This window comes from Gymnodraco acuticeps, unplaced genomic scaffold (genome assembly GCF_902827175.1).
Source record: "Gymnodraco acuticeps unplaced genomic scaffold, fGymAcu1.1, whole genome shotgun sequence".
Lineage (NCBI taxonomy): Eukaryota > Metazoa > Chordata > Actinopteri > Perciformes > Bathydraconidae > Gymnodraco > Gymnodraco acuticeps.
Window position 1 is genome coordinate 290,001 of NW_022991941.1, and position 19,717 is coordinate 309,717.

The 19,717-nt window shown below is 42.6% G+C and overlaps 1 protein-coding gene across 1 annotated transcript in view; it reads right to left on the minus strand.

Annotated features, from left to right (window-relative positions):
* Positions 1-19,717, minus strand: part of vipr1b (vasoactive intestinal peptide receptor 1b) — a 46,910-nt gene that overhangs the window by 6,593 nt on the left and 20,600 nt on the right. Inside the window, exons 4-9 of the mRNA XM_034200478.1 lie at positions 14,398-14,498; positions 12,485-12,582; positions 7,092-7,227; positions 2,068-2,221; positions 1,929-1,989; positions 1,472-1,544 (exon numbers count right to left, since the gene is read on the minus strand). Coding sequence (XP_034056369.1) covers positions 1,472-1,544; positions 1,929-1,989; positions 2,068-2,221; positions 7,092-7,227; positions 12,485-12,582; positions 14,398-14,498 — 623 coding nt within the window. The remainder of the gene's footprint in view (positions 1-1,471; positions 1,545-1,928; positions 1,990-2,067; positions 2,222-7,091; positions 7,228-12,484; positions 12,583-14,397; positions 14,499-19,717) is intronic.

Below are 19,717 nucleotides of genomic sequence, written 5' to 3' on the forward strand. Positions count from 1 at the left end.
CAACTTTTGATCAGAAACACAGCAAAGGTAAGACATATTTGCCGTTTTGGCTCCGTAAAGCTACGTTGTGTGTTGTCTGGGTTTGCCTTCGCTGCCCTGAGTTTTGTGCAGATCCGATAAGTAATACAATATTTTCTACCGTGAATTCTGTGCTAATTCAGAGGCTTGCTATTACCCTTGTGTTTCGTTTAGCTAAAAATTGTTAATAGTGTCTGATAGCTGAGTTTCTTCCCGTTAAGTGGGTATGACACATTCATAGTTTGTTAAATGTTAAGAAGCCCTCAGACGCTGTTTCAAGGCTCAAGGTTCTTTATTTGTCATACGAACATAGCTACAGAGTAGTTATGTCGATGAAAAGCTTAGGTCACAGGCTTCTCCAACAGAGCAACATGTTGCCCCCGGTACCATGCTTTGGGAGAAAAACTACCAATTAAACTTTGATTTCCCAGAAGATTTTTAGGAAATCAGACCCTTAGGCTAAAACAAAAATCATTCAATAAAGCAGTTGGCAGGAGATGCAGATTATTTACTCCAACTCTAAGTCATTTTACTTTTCCCTTCTGTAGCTCCTCAAGTGCTGTTCGATGAACTCACCTTAACCCTCCTTTTCACACCTCTTTGAAAGTGTCTCACACACACACACACACACACACACACACACACACACACACACACACACACACACACACACACACACACACACACACACACACACACACACACACACACACACACACACACACACACACACACACACACACACACACACACACACACACACACACACACACACACACAGCCATCTCAGATCAAGGTCTGTTTTTCTAACTAGATAAGTGGATCGATCTGTGGATCAAAGCTACAGCCAGAAGCCACTTTCTTTACTGTCGCTTCACAAATAATTAAAATAGGGGCTTGCGGCTAACCTGGTTCTGTCCTAAAGTAATACAAAAAGAATCATTAACAACCCTTAATGTATATCTCTGAATAAATGACATATAACATGTTAAATAGTGAGCTTTGGAGGTTTTTCGATGCAATTTGATTTATCCAAAATAGGTATTTCATGTAGCTTTGAATCTAAATCTAGGTTTGGTTTGTTAATTTAATGTCACACTTTATTTCCACCATGTTCATTAAAAACATTCCTCTTTTCAACCTCTATTTCAAATATGTTTCTGTAGATGCTAATGAAGACGCTGAGAAATGTCTGCTGATTGATCCTGAGTCAACCGTCCAAAGGGAAATGATAAATTTGAGACACGACACCAAACTCTCAACACGTTACTAAAATGGACTTCGACTCGCAGAAGGAATATAAATGAGAATAAGAATAATTACACTGCCAGGTAAGTCTGAGATAAAAACTGATAAATGAGTTTGCTCTCTCAGTGGCAATTAGTTATACTGTGACAGTGTCAACAGCTCAAGTACGTTTAAAAATACATTTGCTCAAAGCTTGTGAACTCACCAAGATTGACGCCAAAATTGGGGTTTTAATGATCCACCAGAAGACATCAGTGTTCTCGATTATATCCCAGCACCTGATCAGATGACATTAAATGACTTTATTAATGTCATTGCACAAAATGCAAACTCTGAGACAGGAACATGCAGTTAGCTTCTAAGCAGAAAGTGCAAAAGAACCAGTAAAATGCAGTTTAATAGCATAAGTATATAACATGACAGATATAAAAAAGCTACAGTATGAACAGTATTTATGGGTATAAACAGTGGTTAAGAAATGAAACTCACTATAGAGCTTGTATTAATAAACACAGTATAATAGAGACAGTACATATTAAACAAAAGGGACGATTATTGATACGTTAGATGAAAAATACGAATAAATATGAGTATGCTATAGAACAATTTGCAAGCATAAAGCAATATTAATTCCTGAGCCGTCTCAGATGTGTTTCTCTTACCCAACGTCGTTAAAGTAGGCTTTGAGGACGCTCCACGCTGTGATGAAGACCATCGGCCCTCCTAGGGACATAAAAGAAAGATTTAACAGTGTCTCAGGGGGACAGACGTATTGAAGGCATATGAGGAAGGCGTCCTCACCCCAGCCGATCAGGATGTAAGCCCAGAAGTATTTCCTCTCGGAGAAGAAAGAGACGGCCAACAAAGCGTGCAGATAGAGACCTTCCACCAGCAGCCAGAAGAAGCTGGCCATTATGCAGTACTGGAAGAACACAATCACCACTTTGCAGCCGACCTGGGAAAGGACGGAAAAGCACAAGGATTTTCCACATGGATAAAGATTGAACAGTGATATTGATAATACAGAATAGATTCATTCCAAATAGCGGCATAATTGCATCTTTGAAATACAGGAGAATGCACGTATGGGTTTTTCTTTGGGTACATGCTGCCTTTATTTACCTCGAAATAGGACGATAACTGTTTTGCACCAGCTTTTCTATTTGTTCTATCACAAAAGGACACATCACGCTGAGAAGTTACCCGACACGCCTCTGAGCGTTCAATTAAATGTGATTCAAAGAAAATCCATCCATGAGCCGTCAGAAATAATGGCTATCCTCATGGATAGTGAGGTGATTATTCTGCAGCACAAGTAGTCGCTGTATGGTCTGTTCGCAGCTTAAAAATATGTTTCATAATGGGTGTTTATCCTAAGTGATATTTTAATGAAGCATAATGAGGAATTGGATGTCACTCAGTAGACTGTTGTTTACTCTCCTGCAGCCAAACACTTGATTTGTCTTTTTCTCAAAGTCAGAACAATTCAATTTCTCCTCCTCTAGATTAAAGGATCCTCTTAATAATAACTAACAACTCATCTTTAAAGTATTATTAATGTAATGTACAGTATATCCATTACCTTATATAAAGTGGTACCATTTAATAGTACAGAATTTGTTCATCAAGCTGTGTTTTATGTAACATATTTTGCGCTTGAAGGCTGTAAATAAATAAATAGGAAAAGGCTGGCACAGTGCAGAAACCCATCAGATATGTCAGTGGGCAGAGGGACAGTAGGAACAGCCATGCAGGATAACACATCCGCTCTCTTCTGGTTGGCTGACGGCTCAGAAGCTAAAAGACTTCATCAGGACGGGCGAGCCTGAAGCTGAAGGCCGCGTTATTGAACTAGTTACACAAGGATGCGGATAAAAGGTTATTTCCCTAATGGTGTGGGCTGATCTGATACTCGCTGCAACGCACAGGCTGTTCGGAGATCTCAGAGAGAGACAATCCATACTGAGCCCATTTCAGCACGACCCTGCGACAGTGAACACTTTAACAGATGCAGTGAGAGGTGAGGGAGACACGGGGGGAATTGGGAGAAGGGTGAAAAGGACAGGGACAGATTAGGGAAGGAGTGAATGTATATGGAAATGTAGATAGCAGAGAAATAAAGATGACGCAAATATGGGAAAGGACCCGAGTGGATATGAATAAGGCAACAGCTGAAACAACCCACTGACGTTAGAGCAGAGCAAGGACAAATAAAAACAATCAAGCTTTGGAAAATAACTGAGAAGAGTTTCCTATGATGATACTGTGTGTCATTTGTTTCCAAATTTGACAATAAATGGAGCTTTTTACTGTTGAATTGTTGTTTTATGGGTATGGGTTAACATTGACTACATTGACTTAAAAACGTTACTATCATGTGTATACTTACCCCTCCTGTTGTCTTCGGGTCAAATCTGACCCATTTACTAGTTTCATCAATCATAACTTTTTTGTTTTACATTCGATTGCATTAAGGCTTTATGATATCCTTCACAGTAGACATTTGAACATATTAAATTGCTGATCACCACTTTCATTGACTTTGGATGATTTAGTCAACTTTGTAACACCATGGTGTTCCCGGTCAAACATGACCTCCATAAAGAAAAGGAATTAGTAACCATCCGGATCAGATAAAACACACACACACACACACACACACACACACACACCATGTAAACATCACTTCAGGGGACATTACATTGACTTACATGCATTTCCTGGAGACTTATTCTAACCTTAACCATAACCAACACATGCCTAACCCTAACCAAGTCTTCACCCTAAAATTAATGATACCTCTCATGGGGATCTCCATTTTGTCCCCATAAGGGAGGCGAGTCCCCACACGTGACTGTGTAAACAGATGTAGGTCCCCACAAGTATAGTAATGCTAGGCCACACACACACACACACACACACACACACACACACTAGCTGTGCCCCCCCTTATGTGCCCAAACCCCCATGTGAATCACACCTGGCACACACAAACACACACACAACAATTTGACATATTTCCCGCTCTTATGTGCCCCTCCCCTCACATGGTTCACACCTGGCACACGCAATACATGTCCAGTGTCTGTTCTTTGTACATTTACTGCAGTTCTTCATGTATACCAGTAGTCTGAGACAATATGTACAGTTTGAAAGGGTGTTAAATGACATGTGGTGATGATTAATGGTTTTTGGCAGTTAAAACAGGACCGGTCAAATTTGACCGCGAACACCAAAGTAAGGGGGGAAACGAACACAATAGGAGGGTTAACTTGAATATTGTGTGCTACTATACTACATTTCAAAAGGAAAGATACTACTTTCAACTCCATTACATTCATTTGGTATACTTTGCAGAGAATGATTCAATTTATTATACAATTAAACAATCTAGTAGTATAAAAAACACATCAAATATCGAAATTAACAACTGTCTTTTTGGAGGTAATGAAGTATATAATGCTCTCCCTACTTATCTCACTGGATTCAAGTCAAAGTTTGAATACAGAACTTGCAAATATTATTATTATTAAGTGTATTCTTTCACAGGGACAGTGCTACATTTTTGTATAATAAAGATTTTTCTTTTTACAAATTAAGTAATGCTAAGAATACATATACATAACGGTTTTAACATTTAACACAATTTACACAAATACCTCTCCTGATGCAGTTAGTTCATCAGAAAAAGCAAAAGACGCCTCAAAAAGCGTCTAAAAACAGGAACTACTGTCCTACAGGTTCTGCTGAATTTAGCCACACTCTGATTGGCCACGAGCTACTCTTAATTAGGAGCCAACAGGTGTCTTTAATTACCTTCAATCGACTCAGCGGAATCATTCAGCTGAAAAACTGAAATGACCAAAATAGAGTAATATTGTCACGCCACCTGTCAGAACTTCTTCTTCTCCTACTGTTATTATTAATGAGAGTAGGCTCTTAGTGTAAACTTCCCCCCCGCATGAATAAATGCACCTCTCATAAATGTCTGATGGGTGGACTTGTTGAATCAATACAAAACTGGTGGAATTTACACATATAAATAATACATTCAGCCCTCTGTGTTTTTCTGGGAGCTCCATATGGAGGTCTCATTAAAGCAGGTATTCGGTAGTCTTCATGAATTCATGGGGGAGGAATATGTGCTGTCTCTACCTATATGCTATTTTTAATGCGTGCACACCAGTACATAAAGCCTTCCTTCGACGGCATGTGGAGGAAGGCTGCCACACACACTGCACCTTCGTTATACGCCTGCCCACGGCGTTTATATCATGAATTAATCTGATGTAACACTACGGTAAGCATCCAGCAGCACGCACGCACGCAATATATGCATTATGATTAATCTATTTGAAAATATCTTATATTGTTTGTCGATAATGTAAAATTATCATATAATCATTTAAAACATATAGTCTTACTCTGATTGGCTTTTAAATTGTATTTTTAGTCTTGTATGTGTTCAACAGAGACACATGTTAATGTTCAGGAAGGCAACAGGTAGTGTGAAAGGTTAAGGACAAGGGGGTTTTATGGTTTAATGGTGGGGATGTTTAGATGATGCCTAAGGGATTTTAAGGGTGGGACCAGGTGGCTTTTCTCTCTACTATATAGTGTGACTGTCTTCTTTATCCTCTGAGGATGAAGTAGCTCTGTTCCTGCAATTGGGATCGATGTCACTTGTATATTGACTTTCTTTATTACTTTATTAAATATAACTTTGTCCATGAATCATTTATCAGTTTCTCTTAAGAATTTTCTCCACAATTGCTTCTGTATGAATTTCACAGTTCCTATGTCGGGGTCGTGATGAGCGCCGCAGCACGAAAACTGTCTCGATAATGTTTATCCGACAGCAGCTGGCTCGTGTCAACACAATGGAGCCAGCCGCTATTAAACACACTCTGAGGCTCCTCTGGTCGCGCGGCCGCATCATGTAACGTAAACCTTGTGTTCTGGGGGGGTCTCAGGGGTCTGCTGGTGGTGACGCTGACTGGAAGACATCCAAACACTGTGGGGGTAACTCTGAGCATAAATGGCTTGTAAGCCTGGCAGCCTGTGTGTTTAACATCTTCTGCCACTGTTTAATGAACACGCTTTGAGTAGAACAGGCCTATTAAAACGCCATTATCATATGTATCAGCATTGTGGTGCTATGTTTTGCCTCTAGCAGCCGTAGTAGATATGATGGGAGAGACAGATTAAAACTGAAAGTCTGATTTTAATCCAGGAGACGAGGGGTTTGTGCCTCTCAAGTTTAATTATTTGACCATAGCTTTCTTTATGTAAGCCAAATTACTACATGTATGTAATTTAGGTTACGTAACCAACGTGAAGGGAGTTCAAGTGTCTCGAAGTGAGGGGTCGATGGAGTGTCAAATGGGGTAGCGTTACCGCTTGCCGGTGAGCTTGTCTGAAACTCGACCAACAACCAATCACATTAATCTCCCGCCCCGGACACACGAGCACACGCTTTGATTGTACTGGCATATGATTTGATTGGCTGACGCTTCCGCCGAAGCTTAAAAAGTTGAACATTGCTCAACAATGCAGTTCGGCAAAGCGTGACGTCACCCCATTCAAAGTGAATGGGCAGAAGCGTTGAAGCTTCAACGCACGCCGCCTTGTGGACGGGCCGTATGGCATGCCTATTTTTTTATTTATCCCCATTTGAACTGAGGGTCTCTTTATAATGGTGGTTTAATGTGGATAATTAGCTTGTGACATTTTTACTTTAGGGGATTGACTCCTGGGATCAAGGACAACAAGAATCCCCAAAACTCAAACACATGAAGCGACAAAAACAACGGCGATGAACTCACGGAGCCCGAGGAGGAGCAGTTGTCCACCTCGCCGACCTCGTAGAGGACGACGTCCTTGATGAAGACGGCGATGGCCTTCAGGATGAACGACACGAACAGATGCATGTGGATGTAGTTCCTCGTGCAGTGGAGCTTCCTGAGATGCACAGTGCAAGAATACAGATCACCAGACAAAGGCAAACACAATTCGATAAGAAGAAGCCCTTCAAGCTCATTATCCAATGTCCTTGGAGTTAATAGCTTTAAATGACATCAAATCAAAGACTGACTAATAATAATTGAGCTCGTTAGCTTCTTTTATCACTGTGTGGTTGGGTCTGCTTTGGTTTTTAATGCTCCTTCACGCACCTCAAAGACAAGGGAAGTGTATTTACAAATGACTAATTAAAAACCTTTGTAATCTTCCTTTTTGAAAGACGATTAAAGTGCTAAAGAGACCGACAGATGGGTGCAAATGTCTGCAGTTATGTGGAGGCTGCCATTGGCTCACATCCTTTGTTTGTGCTTGTTCTCAGCTGTGATGCAGCACATGCACCATCACTTTAGAACCCCCCCCCTCCAGGAGTCATTAAAGTTTTATCTAACCTTATCACACAACCCAGAGAGCTTGTTAACATTCTGTCTCTGCTGTTTAACAGCCGCTGCAATGTCAATGTGAACCCTTCCCTCCGAAATATTTAGACTGAGCCTGAATGCAACTGCAGTCTAACTGATCAGACACATCCTGAGAGAGTCGTGACACGTGTAATTATCTGTGTCTATGTTGGTGACATTTCATCTCCATAACTACGCAGGCCACAGATCTTTAATACTTTTCCATAAAAAAAGAGACATTATTTTTCAATTGTAATTAAATCAATAAAGTAATTGTTTAACTTTGTTACAATATATTTTTCTAATGGTTAAAGGATTTGTGTAGGAAAACAGGAAGTAACCCACAATAACATGCTTCCTTGTCAGAAATAAAGACATGCAGAAGCTAGCGAATCAAAGACAGGAAGTTGTTGAAGACGTCTGCTCTCCAAAGCTTTTTCCTCAAGAGCTCGGGAAACTTTCATGGTGATTCTCCCTGCCTGTAATCTGTGGTGTGACTCTCCACATCTCACCAACACACACTCTGTCCCCACCAACACACACTCTGTCCCCACCAACACACCCAACACACACTCTGTTCCCACCAACACACACTCTGTCCCCACCAACACACACTCTGTCCCCACCAACACACACTCTGTCCCCACCAACACACACTCTGTTCCCACCAACACACACTCTGTCCCCACCAACACACACTCTGTCCCCACCAACACACCCAACACACACTCTGTTCCCACCAACACACACTCAGTTCCCACCAACACACTCTGTCCCCACCAACACACACTCAGTCCCCACCAACACACACTCAGTCCCCACCAACACACACTCTGTCCCCACCAACACACACTCTGTTCCCACCAACACACACTCTGTCCCCACCAACACACACTCTGTCCCCACCAACACACCCAACACACACTCTGTTCCCACCAACACACACTCAGTTCCCACCAACACACTCTGTCCCCACCAACACACACTCAGTCCCCACCAACACACACTCAGTCCCCACCAACACACACTCAGTCCCCACCATCACACACTCTGTTCCCACCAACACACACTCTGTCCCCACCAACACACCCAACACACACTCTGTCCCCATCAACACACCCAACACACACTCTGTCCCCACCAACACACACTCTGTTCCCACCAACACACACTCTGTCCCCACCAACACACACTCAGTCCCCACCAACACACCCAACACACACTCTGTCCCCACCAACACACCCAACACACACTCTGTTCGCACCAACACACACTCTGTTCGCACCAACACACACTCTGTCCCCACCAACACACCCAACACACACTCTGTTCCCACCAACACACACTCTGTTCGCACCAACACACACTCTGTTCCCACCAACACACACTCTGTCCCCCACCAACACACCCAACACACACTCTGTTCCCACCAACACACACTCTGTTCGCACCAACACACACTCTGTTCCCACCAACACACACTCTGTCCCCACCAACACACACTCTGTTCGCACCAACACACACTATGTCCCCACCAACACACCCAACACACACTCTGTTCCCACCAACACACACTCTGTTCCCACCAACACACACTCTGTTCCCTTCACCTCCCACAGCCCGATCACAACTGTCCTTCTGCTTCAAACCTGTTCAATAAAGTAATTGTTTAACTTTGTTACAATATATTTTTCTAATGGCTAAAGGATTTGTGTAGGAAAACAGGAAGTAACCCACAATAACATGCTTCCTTGTCAGAAATAAAGAGATTGCATGCAGAAGCTCGCGAATCAAAGACAGGAAGTTGTTGAAGACGTCTGCTCTCCAAAGCTTTTTCCTCAAGAGCTCGGGAAACTGTCATGGTGATTCTCCCTGCCTGTAATCTGTGGTGTGACTCTCCACATCTCACCAACACACACTCTGTCCCCACCAACACACACTCTGTCCCCACCAACACACACTCTGTCCCCACCAACACACACTCTGTCCCCACCAACACACACTCTGTCCCCACCAACATACCCAACACACACTCTGACCCCACCAACACACTCAACACACACTCTGTTCCCACCAACACACACTCAGTCCCCACCAACACACACTCAGTCCCCACCAACACACACTCAGTCCCCACCAACACACACTCTGTTCCCACCAACACACACTCTGTCCCCACCAACACACCCAACACACACTCTGTCCCCATCAACACACCCAACACACACTCTGTCCCCACCAACACACACTCTGTTCCCACCAACACACACTCTGTCCCCACCAACACACACTCAGTCCCCACCAACACACCCAACACACACTCTGTCCCCACCAACACACCCAACACACACTCTGTTCGCACCAACACACACTCTGTCCCCACCAACACACCCAACACACACTCTGTTCCCACCAACACACACTCTGTTCGCACCAACACACACTCTGTTCCCACCAACACACACTCTGTCCCCACCAACACACCCAACACACACTCTGTTCCCACCAACACACACTCTGTTCGCACCAACACACACTCTGTTCCCACCAACACACACTCTGTCCCCACCAACACACACTCTGTTCGCACCAACACACACTATGTCCCCACCAACACACCCAACACACACTCTGTTCCCACCAACACACACTCTGTTCCCACCAACACACACTCTGTTCCCTTCACCTCCCACAGCCCGATCACAACTGTCCTTCTGCTTCAAACCTGTTCAATAAAGTAATTGTTTAACTTTGTTACAATATATTTTTCTAATGGCTAAAGGATTTGTGTAGGAAAACAGGAAGTAACCCACAATAACATGCTTCCTTGTCAGAAATAAAGAGATTGCATGCAGAAGCTCGCGAATCAAAGACAGGAAGTTGTTGAAGACGTCTGCTCTCCAAAGCTTTTTCCTCAAGAGCTCGGGAAACTGTCATGGTGATTCTCCCTGCCTGTAATCTGTGGTGTGACTCTCCACATCTCACCAACACACACTCTGTCCCCACCAACACACACTCTGTCCCCACCAACACACACTCTGTCCCCACCAACACACACTCTGTCCCCACCAACACACACTCTGTCCCCACCAACATACCCAACACACACTCTGACCCCACCAACACACTCAACACACACTCTGTTCCCACCAACACACACTCTGTTCGCACCAACACACACTCTGTTCGCACCAACACACACTCTGTCCCCACCAACACACTCTGTCCCCACCAACATACCCAACACACACTCTGTCCCCACCAACACACACTCTGTCCCCACCAACATACCCAACACACACTCTGTCCCCACCAACACACCCAACACACACTCTGTTCCCACCAACACACACTCAGTCCCCACCAACACACACTCTGTTCCCACCAACACACACTCAGTCCCCACCAACACACACTCTGTCCCCACCAACACACACTCAGTCCCCACCAACACACACTCTGTTCCCACCAACACACACTCTGTCCCCACCAACACACACTCAGTCCCCACCAACACACCCAACACACACTCTGTCCCCACCAACACACACTCTGTCCCCACCAACACACACTCTGTTCCCTCCAACACACACTCTGTCCCCACCAACACACCCAACACACACTCTGTTCCCTCCAACACACACTCTGTCCCCACCAACACACACTCTGTTCTCTTCACCTCCCACTGCCCGATCACAACTGTCCTTCTGCTTCAAACCTGTCGTTACATCTTGATTTCACACTTTCTTATTTATTTTTGATCCTGACCTTTGCGTGGCTTGTGGAAAATAAAACTCTTGTCAGGCGATTCACACCTTTGTGAAGAACATGGAAAGGAGCTCTGATCTGTGACTCACACAGTCGCAGAACAAGACCCGTGAATGCAAATGCTACCGCAGAAGCAATTTCCTGTTTCCTACCCTCCCTGTGGAGCTGGGTATACAGGGGAGAATGGACGGTAGGATGGAAGTTGTTGCATTACATTACTTTGGCCTCGAATTCAAGGAGATTACGTGAGTGCAAAGGAGGACTTTTGTAGAAGGAATCATTACTTTACACATAGTTTATCTGTAGCGATTTTCAAAATGTGGGAAAAGTGCACAGATGTACACAATCCAAGACAATAAAAGGTCTTAAAAGTTTACAACGGAGGTTTAAAAACGTCATTAAATAAAGATAACTTTATTAAGTCATGCACATGAACTGCTGTCTGAAGCTGTGAGTCAACATCAAAACTGTGACTTTGGTTGAGGATCTTATGAATTGTCACATATCAAACATCAGTCTCCTTAATCCCACTAAATGTCAATCTGCAGACACGTGCAATCAACAGATCCGTGATGTACGAAATGCATGAAAGGATCATCAGGTTTGAAAGTGTTCGCCTCTTCCTTCTTGTCTTTTACAGTTTAACATAAGCCCTAAAGCTGCACTGATCAGATATGATCACATCCCAGTTCTCAGTGTTTGATGTGCGACACTGAAATGTATAAGCTGTCATCTTGTCAATGTGCCGGCAGACATACTGTCAATGTCACCGTGCTTTATGGGAAATGACTCATGCTAATGCCGAGTCTCGGGGTCTTGCAGCGGTGACGGTTTTTGTCCTTCTTAGAAACAACAAAGCAGGGAAACAACAGAGATTTGAAAAAGATAACATTTCTTGAACTGCTTTCAAGAGTGAAAACTGTGTTTTTGTGTAACTTTCTCTGCATAAATTGAGAATTATGATTGTTCCCGATGAGGAAAGTGCTATCGAGCTCTTTAAGATGATTATATGTGACTGTGTTTCTACGTACCTGAAGATGCAGAGGATCACAATAGCTGCGGTCAGAGATATGAGGGAAACACTGTGGCCGATGGTGTAGCCGATCTTCACTTGCCAGAAAAACTTGCCCTGAAGAAAAGAAAACATTTCACAGTGAAGGAAACCGAAACTAAAGAGTTTGTATTGTCTAATGTGTAAATAAACGACCTTATCATATGAAAAGAACGATCTCCACCTCGACTAACAGAACTAAACTTTACTTTGATAGTTCAATTAGATTTTGTGAGTAAGTGAACGTTGAAGTGAGATTTTTTAAGCTGATAAAATGTGTTTATTTTTCGGACTTTTCTGATATTTTTCAGCTTCTTACAACAACTCATAAATTCTCAATCTATACATGTAATAAAAAAACCTTGTTATCGTCTGAAAGAAAGCCAATTTCTGACTCCAAAGACATTTTAAACAAAGAATAAAAACAATCAGCAAAACTAGATTCATTCATCTTACTTCACCACATATGGAGCCTTTTTTCAGAATATCTTCACAATGTCGCTGCCATTGCACTGTATGTTAAATGCTGGGTGAAAATAAGATTAAAAACTCTGCATACTGAGATATAAAGTATGCAGAAAGGCCAACATCGAATTCCTTTTAGTGTATTCCACCAGCCGGGTCCCTCCTGACTTCCTATGTGGCATTTAATGAGTCTCAGAGAGCAGAGTGCCCAACAAGAAAGCTTTTACCACCCTGCAGCGCACATCCATTTTCCACCCTGCTCCAGCTAACCCACATTAGTAAACTCCACATTCAAATGAAACATATTTGATGTATGTATTTCATTTCTAGCCCTGAAGTCAGTATGAATAACCCCTAATGACTTGCAATGCTGATAACTGAGGCAGGAATTATGAACGGATCTGCCATTGTTAATAAAAAAAGTGTGTTTTGCTTCATGCCTCAGCAAAAATGAATTCTTGGTTTATTCATTTGAGAATATTTTCGCTTTTTAAGTCATTAAATGTTCAAGTGTAAAAGGAATAGTTCAACATGTGTTGCCCCAAGTTCAATACCACTCTTTTCTGTGAGTTTAAGTGGCTTAAATAAAATGTTATTTGTAATTAAACTAGGAAAAAAGCTGGAATGAGTCACTCGCAGCACCACAACAGTTGGCGACTAATTGCTGATCACAGAGGAGCATTTAGCTACTAAAGAGACTCCCCTCAGGAGTTGGTGTGTGGAGAGTGAATATTGGACTTTTATTCATCTGGTTGCCAGAAAACAAAACTGAAAAATACCATACTAAACAAAGTGATCATTTATGAATGTTGTGTTGACAGCTTGTTTTGCCCCTTAAAACAGAGCACACTTATTTTAGCTAGACTAAGCTAGACAGGAAGCAGGCTGTCTCAAAAGTTAAACATAATCATTGACTACAGTTCAAATTCTTTAGCATGCCATGTTTATTGTGTTAAATAGTGAGCTTAACAGTTGCTGGTTAACTTATTTTTGAGCTTGAAACAGATGCAGAACTAATGTTTCCCTCTACCTCAATGTGTGTGCCAGGCTAGGCTAAGCTAACCACCTCTGCGGCACAACAACACTTTACAACCACTAGAACCGCCAATCGGGTCAATTTGACCCAGAGCTGTGTTTATATGTAACTTTTTTTCAATAAAATATTAAAGTCTCCCAGTCCGTGACTTTTCCTGAAAGTGTGTTATGTAGCACCCTATGTTGTTAAAAATGGTCAATATGAAGTCAGATTGAAGAAATCGCCAAAAAAAAATCAAGCCTGCAGAGAAAAGAAAGGATGTTTTCTAATTCAATTCTTCCTCCTGCCCACTGGGTCTTGAGGTGATTTTCCGCTGTGCTGCGCGGTTCATTCACAATGATACAACTATATCTTTACTGAGGCGTCTTATAGGCTGCAGTGTTTTTACTCACATCGTCGCTGGTGCTGTTGAGATTGTATCCACAGTTCATGGCGATGTCAATAGGATGCATTTCAGTCCAGCCATCTGCTGTGCAGGTTTTGGAGAGGTTACCTGGAGATAGAAATGACATAATGGGTCACAGCCACTTATGGCGCGTTTCCACTGCAGGCCTAGCTCGGCCTCGCTCGGTTTGGTTAGGCCTTATTAGGCCCGGCTCACTTTAATGCTGCGCTTCCATTACAGTTTAGGAACTGGGACAGTTACTATAGTAACGCAGTGTAGGCGGAGCCGTGACGTCATCTTCAATGAGCGCCCCAAAAAACAACATCAGCCGTTAGCTCTTAGCACTCAGAGCTCACAGCTCTTCATATCTGTTCAGAAACTAGACAAAAGTTAAACAAGTACAAACCACAGACTGCCTGTGTCATGGAGAATACAGTCGCTGGTTTATTTATGTCTGTATAGGCCGTTGTTGTGAGTGAAGACGGTCGGAGCATATACTGCGTTAGCTTAGCCAAGCTCCATTTAGAAAGCACGCATTTTAAAAGGGTTTTTCGCCTGCCGTCTGTCTGCAGACTTGTCAAAGCATTAATTCATGGTTTTACTAACCGGTATCAGTATGTTGTTACTTCGGCATCATTTTGAAACGTGTATTACAATTAAATCACGGTCAAATATGTTCATGTTGTTGTAGTTGTAGCCCCCTTGTCAGCGATTCTCTCTCTAGTTTAGCATACTCAGCCCGACTCAGCCTGGTTGTTCCTGGCCCTAGAACCACGATTTAGTCGGGCCAGAAAAAAGGTGAAAAAGTAGCCCCGGGCCAAAACTAGGCCAAGTGGAAACGCAACCAAAAACGGGCCCCCGCACGGCTCGGCACGCTTAAAGCGAGCTACCCGCTGCAGTGGAAACGCGCCACTAGAGACTTGATTTATTTTTGACCTGCTCACAAAGTTAGTTTAAAATTGCTCCATGTAGTACTTTGACACATACTGCGACATTGTCAAAAACACTGCAAAACCTCAAACTCCCTTCTGTACGATTCTCTCCCACCAATCTGAGCCATTGTGCGTGATGTGTTTTTGCAGAAAGCCACTTGGCTGTTGTTGACATTCTGGTCCTTCCGTTATCACTCAACAGCAAATAAAGATTAGATGCATTAGAAATAACCTTTTATTTCTCTCGCAAAGGCTATTTGCACTTAATTTCAGATGAATGACTCTGTGAAGAGCAACAGAAAGTCGGTGATTTGGTTTATACATGGTATTTATTTAAGGGGTTATTTATTTGTGCTGTACCTGGGTTTGGTGTTGACAGATTGACCCAAATTAGACGTAAACCCAAATGCAAATGTGACCGACAGCCAAATTGCTCAGTGCGTGTAAAAGAAGCAAATTAGGACTAAAAGATTTCATATGGAGGCGATGAGCTGCAGAGGGAAGCAGCAGGAGGTTAGTGTGTGTCAGGGAGAGGTCATGTGACGGTTTTCTTTGGTTGCTTTATTTGAGTGTCATGCTGAGATGATATACAATATTTTCCCGTCATCTTCTCTTTTATTTTCTCTTCAATTCAGTCCTATAATAACCTATTTCATGGATGTGTAAGTCCGGCCCTCTTGGAAGACCTTGACTCAAGGACATTTCACAATCAGTATATTGAAAGAGCTTTAACACATGCCTGGATTGTAAGGGCTCTTTGCTTTGTTTTCATGTGAAGAGCAGCATGTCTCTGAAGCATGCAGTGATCTGTCCTGCCAGCATTCTAGTTTACCCTTTCCAGCTCTGGAAGATTGAATATTGCATTTTTGAGACCCATACTGGTTTCAATATTTGATGTTTGCTACACAAATGAACATTATGGTGCCTTTGGTTAGGGATATGAAAACATATTGCTCATGATACTTAACATTTGAAAATAACTCCTAACCCTTAAACAAGTCTGACTTTAAGTAAAGCTCTTCTCATTCCTGCCATAGCAGAGGAGGAAGTTTGCTTTTCACTGGTCATCTCTGTGGAAAACCTGTCAGTACATTGAGTGAGACACATCCAGCAGATATATCAGTGTGTGCTGCTAACGCTTTAGGACATTTTATAAGGTAATGGTATGGTCATTTATCAGATGACTAAGTTGGCAAATAGACAGAACATTTCATTCTGCTCCCTCAGGTCACATTAGTCAGACTTCACGAGTGTCCTCTTAACCTGGAAATGTCAAACGGGATAAGCTCAGCATGTCAACGTGCCTCAGTTTATGTGTAGAGATAGAGCATCAAAAAAGGGAGTCAGAAAGAAAGTGAACGAAATAGCTAAACCAGGGAAACAAAAAGCATGTTAATTTAGTTTTTTAAAGGTCCCATGACATGGCCATTTCCACTGATCATAATTCCATTGTTGAGGTCTACTAGAATAGATTTATATTGTTCAATGTTCCAAACTCACATTGGTTTCTCATACAGCATCTCTGTATAGGCCTATGTGTATTCACTCTCTGTCCTAAACGGCTTGTTGGAGCGCCTGCCCCCCCCCCCCCCCCCTGTGAGCCCAGGCCGTCTGCGAGACACAGCAAAACCCAGCCTCAAACACACACACACACACCCGCAGCCTGGCTGGGAGTTTGTGTGTGTGCCCAGGCTGAGTTCCCCGGTGTCTCGCCGACCCCACACCAGTGAGCCGGTGTGTGTGTGTGTGTGTGTGTGTGTGTGTGCGTGCGTGTGTGTGGTATAGCATTACTATACTTGTGGGGACCTAAATATGTTTACATAGTCACGTGTGGGGACTGGCTTCCCTTATGGGGACAAATTGGAGGTCCCCATGAGGGGAATCATTAATTTTAGGGTGAAGACTTGGTTAGGTTTAGGATTAGGGTTCGGGTAAGGGTTAGGCATGTGTTGGTTATGGTTAAGGTTAGGATGAGTCTCCAGGAAATGCATGTAAGTCAATGTAATGTCCCCTGAAGTGATGTAGGCTATACATGGTATGTGTGTGTGTGTGCGTGTGCGTGTGCGTGTGTGTGTGTGTGTGTGTGTGTGTGTGTGTGTGTGTGTGTGTGTGTGTGTGTGTGTGTGGTGTGTGTGTGTGTGTGTGTGTGTGTGTGTGTGTGTGTGTGTGTGTGTGTGTGTGTGTGTGTGTGAGGAAGTCCGCAGGGTTACGTTACGTCCGCGGAGCCGTTACGTTTTTATAGCCGTTCACTATACCCGAAATACGTCACTATACCCAAGAAGTAAACAATGGAAAAAGAGAAATGTCCAACGAGGCGTTCTGGGGCAGCACAGACAGGTCTTCTCTGTGTTAGAGTTGTACTCGCTACAGGGTGTACTTTGAGGGTTTGTGACTCTGCAGACCGTTTACATAAAAACCTTCATAACACACAAGGGGACGGGTAATAACCAGAAAAGCATGACATGGGACCTTTAAGTAAAATATCTTCAACTCCATATGATAAAAAGTTCATGCATATTATGTACTATGTGTATGATAGGGAAGATTTTCACTACCTAGTTTAATAAACGAGACGGGTGCAGCTATTAAAATTCAGCTTCATCTTAACACCTGTTCATTATTTAAGGATGGATTCACATAGGGCAGCTTTGAAAATATACCATCTGGACCCTTCAGACGCCCATATGATTCTTCTTCTTTTTTTAAAGGGCATAACCGTATCTTATTAATTTCTTTAACTCCCCAGCGTCATGTGATTAAATGTGCAGGTGCCTTTCGGGAGAGGAAGTGGTTATTGTAAATATTTTTAACATTGTTTAGAAAAATGATGGATATTGTCCAGGGATGTGAAAACTGAGATTGACGTGTCGTTGATAATAAAAAATTGCACTCTAAATGCAAATGTAAACAAATTGCTTGGATCATTTATCACTGTCAGAACACAAAGTCCGACCACTTTCAAAATAAACAAACTTTATATATTTAAATATTTAATTGTAGTTGATAGAACTAATTAGGCAGTTGTTATCTATCCGGTTAGTTCTGCCTCAGTAGGAAATATAGATCCCAAAACTATGAATGCAGATTTTCGTGTTTATTTTTAATGGAATGTTTTTGGGAATGTTTTTGAGCACCTCCAATTACATAACACTTACTATTATTTCTTATTAAAGCCTCAATGTTATACTGAGATATAAGCATCAGAGTGTCTGACCTGCTCAAAAAGACAAACCATGAGAATCAAAGGCAAAATTAAGCCTGATACAAGATATATTTAATAGAAATATTCACAATATTATAGAGGCTTTTTAAAAGGGGCTTTGATGGTTGTCCCTTTGCGCTCCAACACATTAGGCGCCTTCTGATTAACTAATTGTTGTGTTGCCATAAGTTAGTCTCTCTCTGTTGGTGCGCTGGGCTAATGCTAATGCTAATAATGCTAATACGAGCAAATAAAATGGCGGCTTCACAAAATGTTTTGGGAGTTTTACGGGCCGTGGTTTGCAATCCGCCCAGCCAATCAGAAATGGGAACCTTTTTCTCCCAGGAAAGTACCTGCTCTCTAGCGGGGACTGAAAAGGGGGTGGAAAGGTTCTCATTGGTGTGAACGCACATTTTTGGAACTGTATCGGGAGAAGTACTCCGGTGTGAAAGCGCCTATTGTAAGTGATAGACTAAGGGGGGGACATCTCTAAGAGGTTAACCAATCACAACAGAGCCGGCCAGCTGACCAATCAGAGCTGACTGGGCTCTGGTTTCAGACAGAGGGTGAAAAGAGGTGCTGCAGCACAGGCAGTATGAGAAAAACAAAGAGCTTTTTGAACATTAAAGCATGGAGACATGTCAAACTACAAATATGAAACCTTAAAATGAGCAGAATATGGCTCCAATGAACAATTTAACAACTTAAATTGCTGTCTCCTCTCCGTTTGAAGCATTTTTATCTTGTTTTTTGCCCACAGCTTTAAACCCCTCATGGCTGCCCTTCAGTACACGTGGGGTTTAAAGTGCATCTCCATCTTTGAAGTGTTACATTTCCCTGAGTCTCTAATTTTCAGTTTGACTCAGAGGTGTTAATGCCTGCATGAGTGATGCAAGAAAAAAAGTTCACGCTTCAGTGAGCTCAAATAGCTCTGGGGACATGCACCATTTAAAAATGTGACTGGCTGTTAAAGAGGTGATGGATTTGTCTTTTCAGCGCACACAGAAAATGGGAATATTGAAGTGCATTATTGAAATAATTACGAGGACCTGCAGGTGTTAACACAGAGGTGGACAGAGAGGGGGATTATACTTTACTTTGAGAAGTCTGAAAAGTTTTCCTGTCTAGGTAGCACAGCCGTGAAGGGCCCATCAGCCCATCTCCAATAGTACGAATAATTGGATTATAGCACT